Consider the following 21,533-nt stretch of genomic DNA (forward strand, 5'->3'; position numbering starts at 1 on the left):
CTAAAAAAAGTATGTATTTATTTATTTTTTATCTGATTTAAAGATTGTCTTTTGTGCAGAAAGAGAAGAGAACATTGCCACATTCACATTCCACTGAACATACAGCATATAATTCCATTCCGGTTATAAAATTCAAGTCATGCGACAGTTGTTCGATAACAACAAATACAGTTTTACCTAAAGAGGTAAGTGATGAGGCGGTCATATAAGACACTTTCACATTTGAATTTGGCTTTGCATTACACTGGGCATCCTTCAACTTCATTTCACAGTTGCATCAACCTGAGCTCTGTAAAGCATTCAATTCACAGTATCTCTATTTAATAGATATATAAGTGTTATCCACAGTTGAAAACACTATCATGAGCATTGAAAGACTAAACAACACCATAAACTACGGAAGCCTGTTTCCACCACAGAAAAAAAAAAAAAAAAAAAAAAGCTGATTGTGACTTTTTTTTCACAATTGCGAGTTTACATCTCGCAATTCTGACGTTATAACACGCAATTGGGAGATATAAAGTTAGAATTGCATGATATAAAGAAGAATAAAATAAAGAGTAAAACATTTTAATTGTGAGAAAAAAAGTCAGAATTGTGAGATATAAATTCGCAATTCTGAGGAAAAAAGTCAGCATTTTTTTCCTTAGAATTGGGCTTTATAACTCACAACTGCGAGTTTATATCTCACAATTCTGAGAAAATAATACTTTTTTTTCTCGCAATTAATTTTTTTTATTCTGTGGCGGAAACAAGCAAACGGACACTATTCGCATTTATAAAGTTGTTCATATGGTTACAGGAACTGGTCCTGTAGTATACTAGTTAAAAGCTGACCTGAAATGAGCTGAATATGAAGTACTGATATCTCTTGCAAATATTCATAAAAGAATATTAGGGAAAAACTATATAGATAGTTCCTTTTTAAAATAAACCATCAAATACCCCATGCCATTTCTATAACATTTAGATTTTGTATTAGGCTATATGAGTTTTAAGTTGCTGAATTCAACATTATCTTTGGTCATTGCTTTACCCATCAGTGCCTAGTCTCACCCATTGCCTATAATCGCTAAAACCACAAAAATGTGGTTTCCTGTTACAGATTATGTTCGTTTCTTTTGTATCTGGGACTCTGATCAACAAAAGTCCTAGTGTTTACTTTCAAGTCTAATAATAGCTTATCATGACAACTACTGCTAATATAATGTACTATAATAATTACATTTATGATCTCAAGTATAAACAACAATTGCACATCTTAAAGGGACAGTTCACCCGGAAATTATAATTCTGTCATCATTCAGTCATCATCATTTCACATCTCATGTCGTTCAAACCCATAAGACTTTTGTTCATCTTCGAATCTCAAATGAAGATATTTTTAATGGAACCCGAGAGATTTCTGTCTCTATTTTGAACGTCCGTTCCACCAAAACTTTGACACTAGTTCATAAAGGGATAGGAAATAATCCAAGTTTTTTGAAGAAACATTTTATATGATGAACAGATTTGATTTAGGCTTTTATTCCCATACAAACATTGATCAATGCACATGTGTAGAGTAAATAAAATATTCGTTAAATAAAGTATCAACTTGATTGACACCAAAACTCTGGTTCTTGTTTGTCAATGATGACCAAATTTAAATTTTTGGGTGAACTAACCCCTTAAGCAATTATTATGAATCATAATGTAGTTGTTCTGCAGATACATTCAGTTGTAAAATGTTTCCTATGTTATCAACAGGTCTGATAGATCAGTTCACAAAGGATGTCTTTTTTTCAAGACTTAATATCTTGGATATCCAATTCTAGGAATTCCTCTGGCCTGTCTTTGTCTTTGGACACTTGCTCCACTGTGGGTTTATTCTGTCCACAATCCTTCCTTGAACACAGATGACCTGTCTTAGCTGGACGTACGAACCCAAGGAAGATGGCACCTAGTCCCATTCCCGCAGCGCAGGAGTAGAATGCAGCACTGTACCTTTGTGTAATATCCACAAGGACACCTAGAGTATTTGGGGGCAAATGCAGTAAGTTGCTTGTTTAGGTTTGCATTTGATATACACTATTGTTGAAGAGTTTGGGGTCCGTAAGATTTTTTTGGAGAAATTAATACTTTTATTCAGCAAGGATGCATTATATTGATCAAAAGTTGGGAAAAAAAAACACAACAAAAAACCTCCACAACTGTTTTCAACATTGATAATAAGAAATATAGTTGTTCTTACCTCCTAATGGTGGACCAGCCAGTCCTGCAAAGCTCTGAATACAGACGTAGACGCCTACAGCTAAGGGCATCCTCTGGATCCCTACAACATCATCCTCGGCCAGCATTGGGATGTGCGTGGATGCAATGTTCCCGAGTAAGAAGCCATAAAGCACACTGCACACTGTTAGTCCCCAGAAGCCATTTACCACAGTGAACAACACAAGGACTAAGCACATCAGTGACACGCATACGAGAAGTACATATATCTTCCTGATGTGCCCCCAGTTCAGGACCCATCCGATAGAGAGACGTCCAAAGATCTCAGCGATGGCCATTGTTGACAGCATATAGGCAGCCTTGTCTCTATCGGTACCCAAACTGGCGCTGAGCTCCACCACATACAGCTGTGGGGCAAAAAAGCCCAGTGTTGCAAAGAGACCAAAGGCTGAATAACACAAAAAACTACCTTCTTTTAGCACAGTCAAATCCAAGAGCTTATTTTTACTCGTAAAGTCCTGTTGTTTTGGGAGGATCTGAAGTGGTTCAGCTTCTCCCTGTTCCTTCCCAGATTTGAGGTCCCGTTCCAGCTCATCAACTGACTGGACACCTGAATCTCCAGAGCTCACAGAACCTTGCATTTGTTCTTCAGGGAGAGAGTATGTGATCTTCTGCTCAGTTTCTGTTGGAGAAGACTTTGGTTTGATGACTATGGGACGGAGCAGAGCCCCACAGACAATAACGATGCCCTGCAACGTTCCAATCACCACCATTGTGTACCTCCAGCCAATCCATTTCTTAAGAGCTGTGAACGCTGCAGAAACAAGGAAACAATATGAGCGACTCTTCGTGTTACAATTATACAACTCTTGTTTTAACATAACACATAATATTTGATGGTATTAGCCTGCAGTTGAGCATGTCTGCCCTCACCTGGAGCAAAAGCAAATATAGCAAATGACTCTCCAGTGGAGGCCATGGCTGTGACCACAGAACGACGCCTGCTGAAGTACTGGGACAAGATTGTGACGGTTGGCAGAAATGTCAAACAGTAACCCAGTCCTACAGAGAGGAAAAGACATCTGAAAATCATTAGATGCTTTCTTTTGCTGATAGCTGGTAAATCAATCTTTTCAATCAAACATATACATTATTAGTTTTTATTGTAAAATGTCTTTATTTACAGACAATTCAGGACAAGTTTAGTTGTACTTATATATTAAATATAAACATCTAACAGATATGAACAGTGTTGGGGGTAACGCATTACAAGTAACGCAAGTTACCTAATAAGATTACTTTTTTCAAGTAACTAGTAATGTAACGCATTTCTTTTAAATTTACAACAAAATATCTGAGTTACTTTTTCAAATAAGTAACGCAAGTTACTTTATTTTCCATTTATTTACAGACACCTCTCATGTTGAGAGAAATCGGGAGTAAACATGATGGTTATTGTAGTTCTAGACTAAATGTGAGCATGCATTTATGCATCTCACTTGCACAAAAAGTCAGTATTCCTCAAAATTAATAAAAATAGTGAAATGCAAACTCAGAATAATTTGCAAGCCTGCAATAATTAAATATGTTAAATTATTACACAATAATACTTTATGTATTTAATCTCACTTTATTAACCAATGTCTTTGCTGCTGACCTTCAATGATCCAATTCAACCATACTAATAAGGAAAAATGACTTTAGATAAACATCACATTTGTGTTTAATTTTTGTATTTTTATTGTTGAATAACTTGGATAACACGGCATAACAGTGGAAACTAATTCCATGTTTTCTTATAATATTACCAAGTGGCAGCATTTATATTGAAAATAGCGGAGGGCCTAACACAGACCCTTGTGGCACTCCATAATTTACTGACGTTATCTTATGCTATCTTATCTTATGATGATTTTTTCCCGTTTATCAAAATGGTAACGGTCTGATAGGAATACCAGGGACAGGCATTAAGGTGGTTTAGATCATTCCTAGTTTCCTAGAGTGTGTTAAATATTGGATGACCAGTCATTTTCTTTTATTAAATTCAGATAAGACTAAGGTATTACTTATTGGACCAAAAACCTCTACACATCTCTTAGAATACAATTTGCATTTAAAAGGATGTACTGTTACTTCATCCTCCGCAGTAAAAGACCTAAAATATTAGACAGCAACTTGTCTTTCGAAAATCATATTTAATATATTACAAAAACAGCCTTAGAAACCTCAGAAACATTGCTAAACTATGGAACATCCAATCTGTTTCTGATGCAGAAAGTCTTCAGTGTCACATGATTCTTCAGAAATCATTCTAATATGTTGATTAGGTGCTCATAAAATATTCCTTATTATCAATGTTGAAAAAGGGCTGTGCTGCTTAATATTTTTGTGGAAACTGATAAATTTTTCCCATGATTCTTTAATGAATAGAAAGTTCAAAAGAACAGCGTTTATTTGAAATAGATATCTTTTGCAACGTTATAAAGTATACAGTACTTTTTACTCTTACTTTTGTTCAGTCTAATGCATCCTTGGTGAATAAAAATAGGCCTATTAATTTTCATGCTGACCCTAAACTTTTGAACGATAGTGTATGTATAGTGCAAGGCTTTACCTACCAGTCACAATTCCAATACTGATGTACATCTGATTGATGGAGCTGGTGAATGCAGTTGAGATTGTGCCCAGAGATATGAGAAATCCACCAAACATCACAACTGGCTGGAAGCCGAATCGATTACTCAGCACTGATGATAAAGGAGCTGAAGGGGCATAGACATGGATGCCAAAGTCACAGAAATGAAGACATACTGTATAAAGAGTCAACATGCAGCTAAGCGGAGTTCTAAAATTTTAAGCAAAAGTGACAGTTTTTACCTGTGAAAGTCATAACAAAGACACATATTGAAATGATCCATGATACTCGACTGTTGCTCTCCCCAAAATCACTCATTAGGTCCTTGAGGAAAATCCCGAAACTTTTGATAACCCCATAAGTGAACATCTCCACCAGGAAAAAGGCCACAGCCACAATCCAACCCCAACCACCATCTGGGACCTCTGAGTACACTTTAGAGCCAAGGCAACCTTTCAGTCGGAAAATCCACTGTGCCATTTTGACCTATGACCTGTGAATGTGACAAAGACAAATGTTAACTATATTAAGTTTATAAGTCTATCAACTTTTACTGCCACTCACATCCATCAGTAAAATGTATTTAAACACGTCTATCATCATTCATAAAGAGACATGTCCACAATGCAACCAAGCTATATATTAAAAAACTTAACTTAAATGTACATGGTTGATAATTCTTTGAACAACTTTTATATTTAATTTAAATTTCAAACAACTGCTAAATGTAAAAATTCAAATACAAAAAATTCTATAGTATACAAATAATAAGCTACTATGTGCTATATGCTAAAGAATTACCTGTTACTTGTAACCATATGTTGCATCTAAATTGTATTTATTTTTTAATTTGATACATTTGGTCTATTTAGATGTTTATTAAATGTTATTCGTAGAAAATGGCACAATCGCACAAATCAGTTTGACACTGTAGATCCACATTTAGGTAACAGGATTTACAAATGCATATGCATCACATACAAAAATGAATTGAAAATAAAAAACAGATCATATAAAGTTATGTTGACCTCCTGTGGTAGGTGAAACATTTTTATCAAGTGGTGCCAAATGACTAGCCTGGTCCTACCAGACTCTCATACATTTAATTTGTACAGAGAGTCTGGCCACTCCCCACTGACAAGCATTAACTTCCTTGAAGGCGGGTTCTCTGTTGAAGTTTAAAACTATTGGATCTGCCCAGAGCCACTCTGGATCTGCCATAACCAATCGCTAACGTCATCATTCTCAGCCACTCCCTCTGTTCGCTGATTGAACCGGTAAAAAATTGGCCGGAGAAAACCTGTGAATATACCGCAAACCCAGACAACTTACTGAAGGAAAATTAAAATTGAGCGGGAGTACATAGGAGGGTGGAGCCAGGCTACCAAATGACATCCTGCTCACCCTCTCTAGACGTAGGCCTAATGGGTGGAGCTTTACCTAATTTAGGCTAGATCATGGGTAGGGTTAGGGCGTGGCTAGACCTTCAATTTACAGACCATGTCTTAAAAAAGAACAAAACTTTGTGAAAAGCGGCGAACAGTGGGTGCTTAGTTCTCAAACGGAAGGCTGCGTCCTATAAGGCAGCAATGATCGGCTACCACGTCATCAGGCACCGCAGAAAAGGCCATCTCAGTTTGAAGGAACCTTGGAAGGCAGCCTTTGTTTCGCGTCCTCCATTCAGCTCATTTTGAAGGATGCATCAAGAGTATCCTTCACTTCCTTCAATCACCCACAATCCTTTGCACACATTCCAATTCACAAAAAAGAACTGATGGACAACTAGTCAGTACTATTCATTACAAAATGTGCATTATGAAATGTAAGACAAAATATTATGTTTTTGGAGATGAAGGCATAAACGTTATCTTTTGTTTGGGTGTAAATTAATTATTAGGCTTCTAACACTAAACTGCCAATAATGTAGGCCACTAGGAGACCACTGACGATTGCAATAATAGAAAGCCAGTTGATATAAAGGTTTTTGATGCAAAGTATTTTTGTGTCGTGAGTGAGTCCGTGGTGGTGGAAACATTTGTGACGTAGCCATGTACACTTAATAGACCGTCTCATTCTAGCGTCTAGTGCTGAGAAGGACTCTAGCCTCCAAGCCTCCGAAGGACTGGACTAGGACACACTAAGAACTAAGAACTAATGACTAAGAACACACACACCCTCACTAGTCTCTAGGATGCTGCAGCCTTCTGTTTGAGTGGCGCTGCAGCCTTCTGTTTGAGTGGCACCAGTGTTGCCAGATTGGAAATGTCCAAATATTGTACCAGAAGCTCAAAATGATCGTATTTGGAAGAAAATTATCGTACACGAGTCAAACGTACAGAATACAGCAATTTATAGACCAACAACTTTTTGACACGACCTGAAAATTACTTTATTGCCAAACTATCGACCTCAGCTTGAAAAGAAAACTGACCTAAAGCGCTGCGGCAGGTAGGCAGGCAGGTCTACGTTTACTTCTTTTTTTTTATTTTTTTTTTTACTTTTTTTAAAACTTTTTTACAAAACATACAGAGATGACATAATGATATACAACATTGTATAGCCTACAATATACAAAAAGAACATCAACTTGTGCTCATGAGAGAGTCATAATTATCGTAGCCTACATCTGGCAACACTGAGTGGCACCCAGTGGGAGCGCTGGTAGGCGCGTAGCGTTTCCAGAGGGATGTTACCTCACGACAGGGGCGGCGGGACTCGAGTGTCAACAAACTGATGCGCTTTACGCAGCAGAACAACGCTTGAAAAACTTTCAATGAAGTCATCGCTCAGCATTTGGTAAGGTGAGCCTTAATGAGTCTCATAATATTATATTAAGTCATAATATAGCTTTCTATGCAGTTTAAAGTTTGTTGCATTTCTTAGTCTTTCTTTCCAATGTTGTTACAGCTAAGTTAATACTAGACCGCTAAACTTCCTCAACAATTACCGCTGTAACTCCTGTGTGGTATATTGTCCCAAATAAACATTCATTAAACATATATTAAGTGTAATTAATTAAAAATATATATAATTTCATGTTTGAGCACGTCTGTTTGTTTTTCCTAAATTACTTTGCACGTTATCAACAGTAAGGCGAGTTAGCATATTTTTCCCCCCAACCATCTTCCACCAGCTTCTCTGTTAGATTCTCCTGCATGTTTTCTCAGCTCCTTGTCACGTGGTCGTTTCTATGATAAAGAACACACGTGTGTGTCCTAGTGTCTTCCTGTGTGGGGCACTTAGTAGAAGGATTCACTCAACCATTGATATAACATTTAACAACCAAAACAAGAAAGAGTACTCACCTGTTCCTATGAGAGAGGGGAATGTTGCTGATCTTCTGCTGTGCTGTGTCCACTGCCAAGAGTGAGTCCATGTGGTGCCCTCACTGTCTCAAACACTGAGCTCCTCTATGGTGGGAGGTTACAGCTGTTGAGTAAGTTGAGGATTGGTTTACAATCAATGTTGAATGAAACGCCACACCAGCAACCCCCCTTTCCCTTGAGCTGGAATGTCAAAGGAACATGCTGTGTGCCTCTGTCTCTTCTTCCCCACTATAGTGTAAAGTGGGTTCGCATGAGTAACTGTACTGAACGATTTAAAAGGACTTTTGTATTAGGTAAAGTTTGTTACATAAGCCAATAAGATCTGCTCAAACCCAACCGTGAAAAGACTCTCCTCAGAGACATCCAGAGGGCTTTATGCTGTGAAAAAGTGGCAACCTCTAATTGCTACATTAAAGAGCTATTTCTGCCTAATTTACCCCTTAAAAAACTAATTTTGTTGGTATAACTTTATTTAAGTTGATTCAGTGATGTTAAACAATATATAATATTTTTGACTTGAATAAAACTAGGTAATTTAGATGTTACTTTTTTATAGTGTACTGTTAGTTTGACTACTAGGCTATATCATTAATAAAATATACTGTAATGGATGTACATTTATGTGATTCAAGGGTCTCTGCCAGTTAGAGAAACACTTAGGCTAGTGCATAGAAAGATAGAGCATGGTACATTACACATTCTATCAGACACTTAAAATATCAATCATATAGTACCTTATTAATGTATTACATACTTTATGATTTTTTTACATGGCAAAGCCATTAAAATAACTATTAATGATGTATCATATATCTCTACATGACATATTAATAATAACTTTGATTGAAGGTAACATAGTATTGTATTTTTGTTTAATGCATATTTTAATTTTTTCACCATTTTTTAAATATTATTTTGAGATCAAATGGTACCCCTGCTGACCATTGTTATTTTAGTATCATTGATAAAGTTTTTATTGTTATAATTTTAATTGTAGTTCTTTCTTTTTTTTAATTGTAATTTTTATTATAATTTTCTAAAATATATAGTTTTTATAATTTTTGTATTTCAGTTGTAGTTTTAGCTATTTTAGTATCAGATTAAACTAAATGAAAATAAGAAATTGTGCTTTGGCAACAATTTTTTAAAGTATTTTATTTCAGTTAATGTTTATTTTATTTCAGTTAATGTTTATTTTATTTCAACTAATGATATATATATATATATATATATATATATATATATATAGTTTACATTTTTTTCACTATTATAACCCTGCAAAAGAACCCCTCTCGGACTGGCCTGATTCATTAATCACATTGTGTTTTATACTACTTTTTTTTATTAGAATTTGAAGTAGCAATCAGAGTAATAGTTTTTCTCTGCCAAATATATCATAATTTAAATGACTGTTTAACTTTTTTTTTTTAGATTTGGCATTTAAAAATGGCACAGTTTGGATTATGTGCACTGCTCCTGTTCTTTGGACTGGTTCATCATATCAAAAGCCATATTAGAAAGGAGGACAAAACTGGTGAGAAGGAACGACCCAATTTCATCATTATCTTAGCCGATGACATTGGGTGGGGGGACCTCTGGGTGAACAGGCCTGATAACTTCACACCAACACCCTGGCTGGACTCATTAATGCTGAAGGGCAAAAGGTAGTGTTGTTATTATAATTTGGCTATGCATGCCTCAGTTTTGTGCCTGATTATGTCTAATTATGGGTGCTTGTGATTTGCAGATTCACAGACTTCCACTCTCCTGCCTCCACATGCTCACCGTCACGCGCTGCCCTCTTGACCGGCAGACACGGGCTGCGCAATGGGGTCACTCATAATTTTGCAGTGCGGTCAGTCGCGGGACTGCCACTCAATGAGACAACATTTGCTCAGCTCCTGCATGAGGCAGGTTATTACACAGCAATGATCGGTAAGTACAGAAACTCTGAGAACATGCCGAGAATAACATTATTAACGTCCTGGGAGCAATGAACTCTACACTGTGCTGAGATTAGTTCCTGATTAACAAATTTGCATTGTAGCCATGGCAACTAATAAGCCTTCCGAGCTGAACTCATATGTTGTAATATTTCTTTTCCATTTATTTATAGTGCTTATATCAGGGCTTGAAATTAACTTTTTTACTTGGCAGCAAAAATTAAGGACCCAGAGAGTATATTCAACTACACCGTATTGTTATTTCTGTGTTACAAATATTTTTATTATCACAGAAGAACTTGAATAGGAACCAGAATTAAAGATTATAGTTTGGATATAAACACTGACATCTACACAAGCGATCAAAATAGAGAAAAGCAGCTTTTGAAAGTAACATGGAGCTTCAAATAACAATTGTATCGATTACATTGTTACTCCACTAGGTGCCGACAAGTGACTTAAAGGTGCTCTAAGCGATGTCACGCGTTTTTTAGGCCAAAAATTTTTTTGTCACATCCAGCAAAACATCTATTCACTATCCGCTAGCTGCCTGTCCCCTGAACACACTGTAAAAAAACGGAGTCCCTGTAGACAGCCCAGGCTCCACAAACGGCAAGAAAAACAAACTGGCCCAGCCTTGGCCACGAAACATAACAAACAGTGTTCCAGCCAATAACCGACAAGAATGATTTGGGGGTGGGAGTTTGGGGGATAGTGCGCGTGCACATGAAGGGGGGTGTGGGGAGTGGAGGAGAGAGAAGCATGAAGAGGGAAGTTAGCTAGAGGAGAGATGTCCTAACAACGACTAACGTTAAAATGGTATATTCTTGAGAATTTTGATATGGCCGACACACGACCAAAGAGAAGACGTTCCGATGAACAAATAGCAAAGAATAGGGAAAAGGAGAAGGAACGCGAAGTCCCGAATTTACATCGGAAAAGCGTTCAAAAGGTGGCGAGAACTCCGCCGGCAGAAGGTGCAGAGCAGAGGTGGCTCTGTTTTTGCTGGACAGGTGGGTAAATCCAGTTTGTTTTTTCTAAATGGTTCATGACTGTTTTAGGAAGCACGGAAGGGAGGGGGAGCAGACGGGATGAGGAGGAGGTAGGGTCGAGCTAGCCTCCGTTTTGTTTGACAATACATCAACAAGAAGTGACTCACCCAACATCGCTTAGAGCACCTGTATTTGTTATTGAATCATTCAAGAGATTTGTTAAAAAAACGTGGATTCATCCATTAACGAAACAAGCAAAGTATTTATTGCTATATAATACTAAATAAGCTATGTTTTAATATTAATATTAATAAAAAAAATAAAAAAAACATCCTCACCATCAGCATTGGCGTGTTCCACCTCTTTAGGTGACGGCTTACAAAAGAAAGCTGTCAGCGTTTGTTTCCTCTTCTCTCCTAGAGTCGTTCACACCAAACGCGTTTTTCAGGTTAGTGTCAGTCAAGTAAACGTCAAATCAGCCTTTTAAAATTCGCGCGGTAGTCAGCTCCCAGAGCGCAGTGAAGGAGTGGGAGTGATTGACAGCTATTATTAACCAATCTAAAATCTGCTTTGAAGTTAAGAACGTAAGGATGAAATTTGATTGGTTATGTAACGTTGGATAGAATGATGGTCCAGCCACCGCGTATCAGCGCACATAAGGAACACACTGTGCAGTAATTTGCGAACGTTTTCTAGAGAAATAGAAAACAGGTCGCACCACAACCATTATTTGCACTCGCACAAATGCTCCCAAATATATTTTTAGGTCGCACAGATTAAAGTTCAGGAGCATATGCGACCAAAATGGTCACAATTTCGAGCCTTATAATTGTTTTATTTTAAAACAGGAAAATGGCACCTTGGACACAATGGTTCCTACAATCCTGTTCATAGAGGTACAATTTTGTTCCTTTTTCATTCCATTTTAATCTGTTTTAATTATGCATGATATTTTTAAAGATGAATTACTGTTAAATAAAAATGTATTAATAAACTATATATATACAGTGGTGGTCAAAATTGATGGCACCCCTGATAAATATGATAAAAAATGGCTGTAAAAAATAAATTTGCATTGTTTATCCTTTTGATCTTTCCTTCAAAAAATTCGCAAAAATCTAACCTTTCATTGAAGTAAAAGAATTGAAATTGGGAGGTAAATCACATTATGAAATAAATGTTTTTCTCCAAAACACGCTGGCCATAATTGTTGGCACCCCTAGAATTTTTTATGAGAAAAATATCTCTGAAGTATATTCCCATTAATATTTACCTTTTTTAGCACACCAGGGTGACTAGGAACATGAAATTGTCCAGCTACGACTTCTTGTTTCACAGGAGTTTAAATATGAGGATACACAAAGGCCAAATTCCCTAAATCATCCATCACAATGAGTAGAACCAAAGAATATAGTTCTGATGTGCAGCAAAAGATTGTTGAGCTTCACAAAATAGAAAGTGGCTGTAAGAAAATATCTAAAGAATTGAAAATCCCCATTTTGACCATCAGGGCAATAATTAAGAAGTTATAATCAACTAAAGATGTTACGAATCTGCCAGGAAGAGGACGTGTGTCTATATTGTCTTAATGGACGGTGAGGAGGAAAGTTTGAGTGGCCAAAGACTCTCCAAGGATCATAGATGGAGAATTGCAGAGATTAGCTGAGTCTTGGGGGTCAGAAAGCCTAATTGCTTTTTTTATCAAACAACCCCTACATCCCCGCATGTTGTTTGGGAGGGTTTCAAGAAAAATCCTCCTCGCTCCTCCAAAAATAAACTCCAGCATATTCAGTTGTCAGACACGACTGGATCTTCAAAAGGGACCGGATTCTATGGTCAGATGAAACAAAAAAAGGGCTTTTTGGCAGCAAACCCAGCAGATGTGTTTGGTGCAAACAGGGATGAAGAGTACCCCATGCCTACGGTTAAATATACTGCTGGATCTTATATGTTGTGGGCCTATTTATTTGCTGGAGGTCCTGGACATCTTGTTCAGATACATGGTATTATGGATTCTAGCAAATACAAACAGATAAAAAATCAAAACCTGACGGCCTCTGCTAGAAATCTTATAATGGGCCGTGGTTGGATCTTCCATCAGGACAACGGTCCAAAACAAACATCAAAATCAACACAAAAATGGGTAACTGAGCACAAAATGAAGCTTCTGCCATGACCGTCCCAGTTCCCTGACCTGATGAGTGGAGTGAACTGAAGAGATGAAGCACCAACATGAACTTGTGAATCTGAAGGATCTGGAGAGATTCTGTATGGAGGAATGATCTCTGATCTCTTGTCAGGTGTTCTCCAAACTCATCAGGCATTATAGAAGAAAACTCAGATCTGTTATCTTGGCAAAAGGAGGTTGCAAAAAGTATTTAATAACAGGGTGCCAACAATTATGGCCAGCGTGTTTTGGAGAAAAACATTTATTTTATAATGTGATTTACACCCCACTTTCAGTTCTTTTACTTCAATGAAAGGTTAGATTTTTGTGAATTTTTTGAATGAAAGATCAAAAGGATAACCAAAGCAGATTTATTTTTTACAGCCATTTTTTATCATATTTATCAGGGGTGCCATCAATTTTTACCACCACTGTATATATATATATATATATATATATATATATATATATATACACATACATTTAAATATATATGTACATTCATACAGTGCCTTGCGAAAGTATTCGTAGACCTTCATTTTTTCACATTTTGTTATGTTGCTGCCTTATGTTAAACTACTTTAAATTACTTTTTGTCCACATCAATCTATACTCCATACACCATTATGACAAAGCAAAAAAACTGATTTGTGACAACTTTGCAAATTTATTAAAAATAAAAAACTGAAATTATTACATTGCATACTATTCATACCCTTTTCTGGGCCCAGTGTTGGGTGTAATGCATTACTAAGTAATTAATTACTGTAATTTAATTACTTTTCCCTTGAAAAAGTAAAGTAAGGGATTACTCTTAATTTTTCCGTAATTTAATTACAGTTACTCATACTTATAGTAAATACTGTATAGACAATAGAACAATTCTATATAAAACAATATATTTAACATCAAAATTTTACATCTAATGTTAAAATCTATGTTTATAATGTAACCAACCAATACCAATGGTATTGAACCATTAGTTCAATAATAATTTATGCAATTTTATATTATTTATTTGAAAGAATTAAAAGAGCAGTTTCATGTCTATCCTTGTATTGTTCAACTGGTCGAGGTTGATATGGAATTTAGAAAGTAATAAGTAATGCAATACTTTTTAGAGAGAGTAATTAGTATAGTAATCTAATTACACTGTTGAAGATTTAATTAGTAGCAAGTAATTAATTACTTCTTTAGGGTAATTTACCCAACAATGTCTGGGACACTTGAAATTTCGCTTGTAGATGTTACTACACTTTGAGTGGAGTTACAGTAACCTGTGGCAAATTCAAATGAATGGGTATGATTTGGAAAGGCAAACACCAATAAACACCTTTCTCAATAAAAGGTCTAACAGCTGAAAATGCATATTAGAGCAAAAACCAATCCATGAGGTCAAAGGAACTGCCGGTAGAGCTCAGAGACAGGATTGTGTCAATACACAGATCTGGGGAAGACTACAAAAAAATTCAGCTGCATTGAAGGTTCACAGAAGCATGTAGCCTTCAAAATCCTTAATGTCAAGTCAAGTCAAGTCAAGTTTATTTATATAGCACTTTTCACAATACAGATTGTATCAAAGCAGCTTCACAGTATTAAATTAAAATAATACATCAATGTTTGTTTCTAGTGGAAAACGTCCACGTTTGGTAATGCTGATCAATAGTATTGTTGATTGATTAATTAAATTAAATATCCCCAAATATCCCCAACTGAGCAAGCCAAAGGCAACTAATGGAAGTAGTTTGGAACAAAGACACATGAAAACACACTTGGAATTTGCAGAAAAGCACTTAAAGGACTCTTTTAGACTGTGAGAAACAACATTCTCTGGTCTGATGAACCTCTGTTTCAAGCATCATGTATGGAGGGAACCGTGCACTGCTCATCTCCTGCACGATCAGGACAGACAGGACAGAAGGTTCACCTTACAACAGGACAATGACCCTACGCACACAGCTAAGACAATGCAAGAGTGGCTTATGGACAACTCTGTGAATGTCCTTGAGTAGCCTAGCCAGAGCCTGTGCTTGAACCCAATCGCACATCTCTGGAGAAACCCGGTGGTCCCCCCGTCCAACCTGACAGAGCTTGAGAGAATCTGAGGAGAAGAATAGCAGAAAATCACCAAATGCAGATGTGCAAAGCTTGTCGCATCATACCCAAAAAGACTTTAAAGGCTTAAAGGTTGTAAAGGTGCTTCAACTAAGCACTGAGTTAAGGATACAAATACTTATGCAATGTATTTATTTCAGTTTTTCCTTTTTAATAAATTTACAAAGTTGTCACAGATCAGTTTTTTGCTTTGTCATAATGGTGAATGGAGTGTAGATTGATGTGAAAAAAAAAAGTTATTTAAAGTAGTTTAACATAAAAAAAATACATGTACTGTATGTGTGTGTATATACAGTATATTTATATAACATTTCTTGACATGAACTTAGATATTTCTTGACATGGAATTTGATATATAATTATTATAATTTTTTTTCATTTATTCATTTATTTTGAGTTAATTCATGAGAATATGCTTACTTTTGTGTGTTCACACTACAGGTTTTGACTATTACTTCGGTATTCCTTATAGTAATGACATGGGCTGCACTGATGAACCAGGCCTCGACCTTCCCAGCTGCCCTCCCTGCGTCCTTAATCAATATACTACTGGGTGTGTGTTACTTTCCAGATCATCATTAAGTCAAAACACACATCAGACGCCATATAGCCTGAGGTTTTGTATAGGCCTATGTCTCGTGCTTTACTGAAATATGTCAAATGTTCACTTGTCAGGAAGCATGAAGGATGCTACACTCAAGTGGCACTACCTCTGTTTGAAAATGAGACAATCATTGAACAACCTCTGGATACATGGAGCCTTAAAGACCGATATGCCAGAGTGGCAGTCAAGCAGATATTTACAGCCAGGTATGTTCACTGCTTCTGACTCCAATTCTACACAGAAAGTCATATATTTCTGATTTGGATAGCAACCTGAGCTCATTTCCACAGTGGTTTGACTTCCTTTTTATAATGCGTTTTACTTTCTATTCTGTGCTATTAATATTATTATTGTTATTAAAGGTTATTAAACCTCTTGAACTTCTTGGTAAAACATATGTTAATTAAAAAGGTCTTGTACAGGTTTTAGGCTCAGCACTTATGGTGAAACAAAAAAAAAACATTCTTGATTAAAAACGGATTATAAAAACTGTTTTGCTACTCACAGGGGCAACTGTTTCTGGACTTTGATCAGTCAATATAAGGTCTGGTCTGTAAACAAGTTTGCTAGGCAGGGGAAGTTGCATTGTTGACCTTTGACACAGTCCAAGGATAGATTATCATCTGTTGGGGTGTGCGCAGCCAAGTCTCATTTATTTATCATTTCAGCTGTGCACTTGCACAGAGAATCGAGACCTGTAACTGTTTTAAAGTCAATATCACTTAGCTTAGTTCATCACTTAAATAAGTTTGAATCAATAAATTATATTGACAATTTAACAGTGGTATTAAATGATTAATGTTTTTAAATACATTTAAGAGAGCAATGGAAGATGAGAGTCCGTAAAAAAATAAATTAGCATGCACAAATAAATATACAATAGAAACTGATACAATAAACGACAGTTCACATGTTTGGGGTCAGTAAGATTTTTTTACTTACTTTAGGAATTAATCACTTTATTCAACAAGGATGCATTCAATTGATAAAAAGTGAGACTAAAGTCATTTATAATATTACAAAATTGTGAGCTTTCTATTCATCAAAGAATTCAAAAAAAAAAAAAAATACATTATGATTTTCATAAACATATTATAATGATTTCTAAAGGATTATGTAATGTGACAGGCTGGAGTAATTTTGCTAAAGATTCAGCTTTGCCATCATAGGAATACATTACATTTTAGAATATATTAATAAAAAGAAAACATCTATTTTAAACTGTAATATTATTATGACCGCCGCTAGCGAAAGCGGTCATATAGGGATTGTCAAAGTTTTTTTTTTTTTTTTTTTTTTGTCAATCTACTGAATTTTCCGTCAACGATACCAGGGCCACCGAAACACCGGGGAACATGAAATTTGGTGGGCATGTAGCCTCACTAGACTTTTACGGAAAAATTTTGTTTGGTCCCCGGGGGCCACTCCCCCCCCCGCGCTGGGCCCCCCCAAACCCCAAAAATGCAGTTTTTCCTAAATAACTACTTGAACCGTTGAACCGAGGATGAAGAAATTAAGGGCCCACATCAACCTAGCCCATAATCACTCATTTGTGATTTGCGCCCCTCCCATAAAAAATGAAAATGCAATATTATTCTGCTTTAATCGCCCCTATCTTCAGTGGAGATGTTCAGAACTGCACCATATTTCATGTGTATGATTAACTTGACATCCTCTGGGGGTATCCTCTGCTAAGTTTCGTAGAATTTCATCCATGGGGGGGTATAAAATAAATTCATTTATGTGCACATTTAGTGACTGTACACTCATCGGCCTGTAGATGGTGCTGTTGAGCGAAGGGTTGCTGGTTTAGGATGATACTGTCACACACACACATGCAGGAATACAAACAAACGCAAGCATGCACACACACTGACATCCACACGCACAGACACACACCCATACACACACATACAAATCCACATGCACAGACACACACACACAAACACACATGCGCACACACAAACACACACACATACACACACACACACAGACAGACATGCACATACTACTACTTTTTTTAGGTATATACATAAACACGCAATACAGCCAAATTACTCCACGTCATTTATTTTTGTGGAAAGCCAGTGCAGGCCTGAGCGGCGGTCATATTTTGTACCGCCATGCGGTACATCTAGTTTCACAATATTATTGTTTTTACTGTATTTTATCAGCTGATAAGCATAAGGGTACTTTTTTTTTTTTTTACAAAATTTGTCTTCTGTTACTGTACAATTTGGATAATATTATTTGTTTTGTGTTAATGTGTCTGTAGCATTTCTAAGCAGCAGCCGTTCCTGCTGTATGTGGCTCTTGCTCACATGCATGTCCCACTGTTCCATAACACCTTCCTAAACGTTACGACGCAAGATCCTTACACAGCCAGCCTCAGTGACATGGACTCATTGGTGGGGACAATCATGCAGGCGGTCAGCACTGAGCAGCTGGAAAACACATTGATATGGTTCACTGGTGAGTTATTTTGCACACATTTCACTCAATGTGTTCAGTGGGATTAGTCGCTTTCCTAAAGGCTCTGTTTGCAAATTTATGAAATGCATCCATTTCTAATAAGGTGACAATGGCCCGTGGGAGCAGAAATGCCAGTTTGCTGGGCATGTTGGGCCTTTTGTTGGAAGATGGCAGACGAGCAGAGGTAATGCAGAAGCTGCCATATATAAAAAAGTATCTCTCGATCTCTTTATTAAAAACAAATGGCTTTTTATGGTTTTGTAAGGTGTCATACCTTTAACCTATCATAAATATCAGATATTCAAATGAATGAATATACAAGAGTTTTCTGTGAGTGCAGAATTCATACTTGTCTTCAGTTGTTTTAGATAACAAACACACTGATTGAATTATCATGTTATAGTCTGTTTTCATTCTTTTGAGCAGGTGGTGGCTCAGCCAAGAGAACCGCATGGGAAGGAGGTCATAGAGTTCCCACAGTGGTCACATGGCCTAAAAAGATCAAACCCAACAGCACCAGCAGCGCCCTGCTGAGGTACTGGAAGATTATGAACATTGTGTAACATGATTGTGTTTGTTTTCACCATATGATGATTAGCTTTTAATCCTTAGTGGTCTGGATATCTTCCCAACCATCCTCTCCCTGGCTGGTGTGAAACCACCTTCGGATCGACGCTATGACGGCATTGATATAACATACATTCTGCTCAACGACTCTGACGAAGGGCATAGGGTACAGGCAGTTTGGATGACACACTACTTACTTTACAGACCAAAAAAAACTTGGGAAATTTGCTCTCACTGGCTTTTTTAAAATAAACTCTTGTTCCCATTATCAGAGTCTCATGCATCCAAACAGCGGCGCTGCAGGACAGTTCGGGGACCTTCAAACCGTCAGGCTGAAACATCACAAGGCTTTTTACATCACAGGTCTCTATTTATTGAGAAAAAAAAGAGAAAGAATCAATTTATTAATTCATAAAAAAAAAGAATTCTTAAAAATGTAATTAAATATGAAGTATTTCTCAATCTCATTATCTCAATCTCTGGTAAAATAAACTAATACATTTTAAATTGATAAATAAATAGACATTTTTTAAGTATTTCATTTGTATAAAAATGCTGTTTTGTGATTTATTAATTTATTGCTTACTGTTACATTTCTAAATTGATAAATGGAAATTATAAACTTTTTATTTAATGTTTAAAAATAATAAATGATTTTTTTAATTGATAAGTATAAGTTTCAAACTCTAAATCATTTGAAAAATGCTATTAAATGTAACATTAAAATAACAAATTAATAAGTTACATTTTAAAATTGATAAATATAAACAGACATATTTTAAACTATTTCATTCAAGTAAAATGTAATAGTGAGAAAATAAATCACATTTTTAAAATTGATAAGACATTTTAAACAGTTTAATTTATATATTTAAAATGTAGTTAAATGTAACAGTAAAATAATAAATTAGCAAATATAATTTCTTTAAAATAATTTAAATGATTTAATGTTTAAAAATGTAGTTAAACGTAAACAATAAATAACAGTTAAATAGTAAATATTTTTTTTTTATTGATAGACAAGTATAAAATGTATAAAACATTATTTAAATGTAACAAAAAAATCATATATTAATAACTTATTTTGGCTGCTCCCATGTATAAACTATGGCATTTTTTTTTTTTTTTTGTTCCGTTCATATACTGGTATTGGTTGGTATAGTGGTTCTAATGTTCTCCCTCAGGTGGATCAGTGGCGTGTGGTGGAAGGAGCGGACAACAGCAGTATCACGACCCCCCTCTGATATTTGACCTCTCTCAGGACGAGGCAGAAGAGACCCCTCTGAACCCCGAGAGTGAAGAGTACAGATCTGTCCTGAAAGAAGTGGAGAGAGAGAGGGAGGCTCTGCTATGGGACATCGCCACAGACAGGGTATCTTCGGCTGACTACACCATGATTCCGTCTGCAGTCCCCTGCTGTCAGCCAAACCACCCTGCCTGCCGATGTCACAGTCTCAAATGAGGTCAGTTGACTCAGCCTTGAACTCAGCGCTGTTTGTCAGTGTGTTAGTTCCTATCAACATATTGAAAGCACTGTCATTTTATACACTGAGAAGAGCATAGTTCAAATATTGAGTGCAATTTCCCAGAAAACCACACTACTTTACTAAGAATATGCTGATGTGTAAAGTTAAGTCTGCGGAACAGGAAACTATAGATGTGCAAGATGTTTTAATACTTTTGTATCCTGCTGTTTCATGATGAGGTAGAACAGGGATTTTCAAATCAGGGTCTGGGGTCCCCCAGGGGCCTGTAAGGGGGCACTTGGGGGTCCTTTTTAACACAGAGACTGATTTTGAGTACTGTTTGATTGTGCTTTCTAAAAACTGGTCAGAAATCAAGCTCTATTTTTCAGCAGTAAGAAATTATCTTTTATAAATTTATTTTATTTGATTCATGCATCTTACATTCATTAATTTGATCATATGATTTTTATATAAATGACTTTAAAAATATATAACATAGCAACATTTACAGTAAGTGTCATAAATTGCGTAACAGCTGGCTTTCCCTTTCCCTAGTTTGATATCATGTCTCCATCTTGTGGTAATACTGTTGCCATAACTGTGACCGCATAACTTAAAATTAATATTTAAGAAAGTAATATGGTATTGTTTTGTTGATTACTTTGAAAATATATTAACTCCGTCACTTGATTGATAGCACCACCACAAACAAATCCATTTATCATATTCCCAGGATTACTGACAAAAAAAAACAAAAAATGTATTTGAAATAAAACATTGACCCACTATATCCAATTCATGCTTTCACATAATTTCACATAAAAGTACTAATTTTGTATTTTGTAAGGCATCTTTTAAGGCTGGAATACACTACATGACTTTTAAAACACTAGTCATCATTCATTTGCCGGCTGTGTAAATAGTTACAGAGGAAAAACTAAACGAGTGAGGATCTCACACTACCTGACTTTCAAGTCATTACAAACAGAACAAACTAACGGAGAAACATGTGCCTTGTTGCTATACGAGACGCGT

The 21,533-nt window shown here is 36.2% G+C and overlaps 2 protein-coding genes across 3 annotated transcripts in view; one reads left to right on the top strand and one right to left on the bottom strand.

The window, feature by feature from the left end:
- slc16a6a (solute carrier family 16 member 6a) lies at positions 1-8,428 on the bottom strand. Its single transcript, XM_084434322.1, has 6 exons — positions 8,152-8,428; positions 5,089-5,339; positions 4,830-4,973; positions 3,145-3,273; positions 2,234-3,025; positions 1-2,011 (listed from the first exon to the last, which is right to left on the bottom strand). Exons 2-6 carry the CDS (start codon positions 5,324-5,326, stop codon positions 1,785-1,787), a joined length of 1,530 nt encoding a protein of 509 aa, XP_084290448.1. The 5' UTR covers positions 5,327-5,339; positions 8,152-8,428; the 3' UTR covers positions 1-1,784.
- Positions 7,498-21,533, top strand: part of arsg (arylsulfatase G) — a 23,331-nt gene continuing 9,295 nt past the window's right edge. The window contains exons 1-12 of one of the 2 annotated variants that reach the window (XM_084434319.1): positions 7,498-7,647; positions 9,604-9,836; positions 9,920-10,107; positions 11,956-12,003; positions 15,831-15,942; positions 16,065-16,199; positions 18,269-18,465; positions 18,569-18,649; positions 18,892-19,000; positions 19,078-19,198; positions 19,305-19,395; positions 20,217-21,241. In XM_084434319.1, the coding sequence (XP_084290445.1) occupies positions 9,619-9,836; positions 9,920-10,107; positions 11,956-12,003; positions 15,831-15,942; positions 16,065-16,199; positions 18,269-18,465; positions 18,569-18,649; positions 18,892-19,000; positions 19,078-19,198; positions 19,305-19,395; positions 20,217-20,494 (1,578 nt within the window). In that variant the 5' untranslated portion in view covers positions 7,498-7,647; positions 9,604-9,618 and the 3' untranslated portion in view covers positions 20,495-21,241. Of the gene's footprint in view, positions 7,648-9,603; positions 9,837-9,919; positions 10,108-11,955; positions 12,004-15,830; positions 15,943-16,064; positions 16,200-18,268; positions 18,466-18,568; positions 18,650-18,891; positions 19,001-19,077; positions 19,199-19,304; positions 19,396-20,216; positions 21,242-21,533 lie in introns of those variants that run through there. The other variant, XM_084434320.1, reaches the window with a different exon arrangement.

The sequence above is a fragment of the Rutilus rutilus genome (genome assembly GCF_951802725.1).
Source record: "Rutilus rutilus genome assembly, chromosome: 16".
Taxonomy (NCBI): Eukaryota; Metazoa; Chordata; class Actinopteri; order Cypriniformes; family Leuciscidae; genus Rutilus; species Rutilus rutilus.

Bases quoted from the DNA above. Each gene is read 5' to 3' on its own strand.
- slc16a6a (XM_084434322.1), bottom strand. From the start codon at position 5,326: ATGGCACAGTGGATTTTCCGACTGAAAGGTTGCCTTGGCTCTAAAGTG. The intron at 3,026-3,144 runs GTGAGGGCAGAC...TTGTTTCTGCAG, and splicing joins TATATTTGCTTTTGCTCCAG to CGTTCACAGCTCTTAAGAAA. The intron at 2,012-2,233 runs GTAAGAACAACT...CAAATACTCTAG, and splicing joins GGCTGGTCCACCATTAGGAG to GTGTCCTTGTGGATATTACA.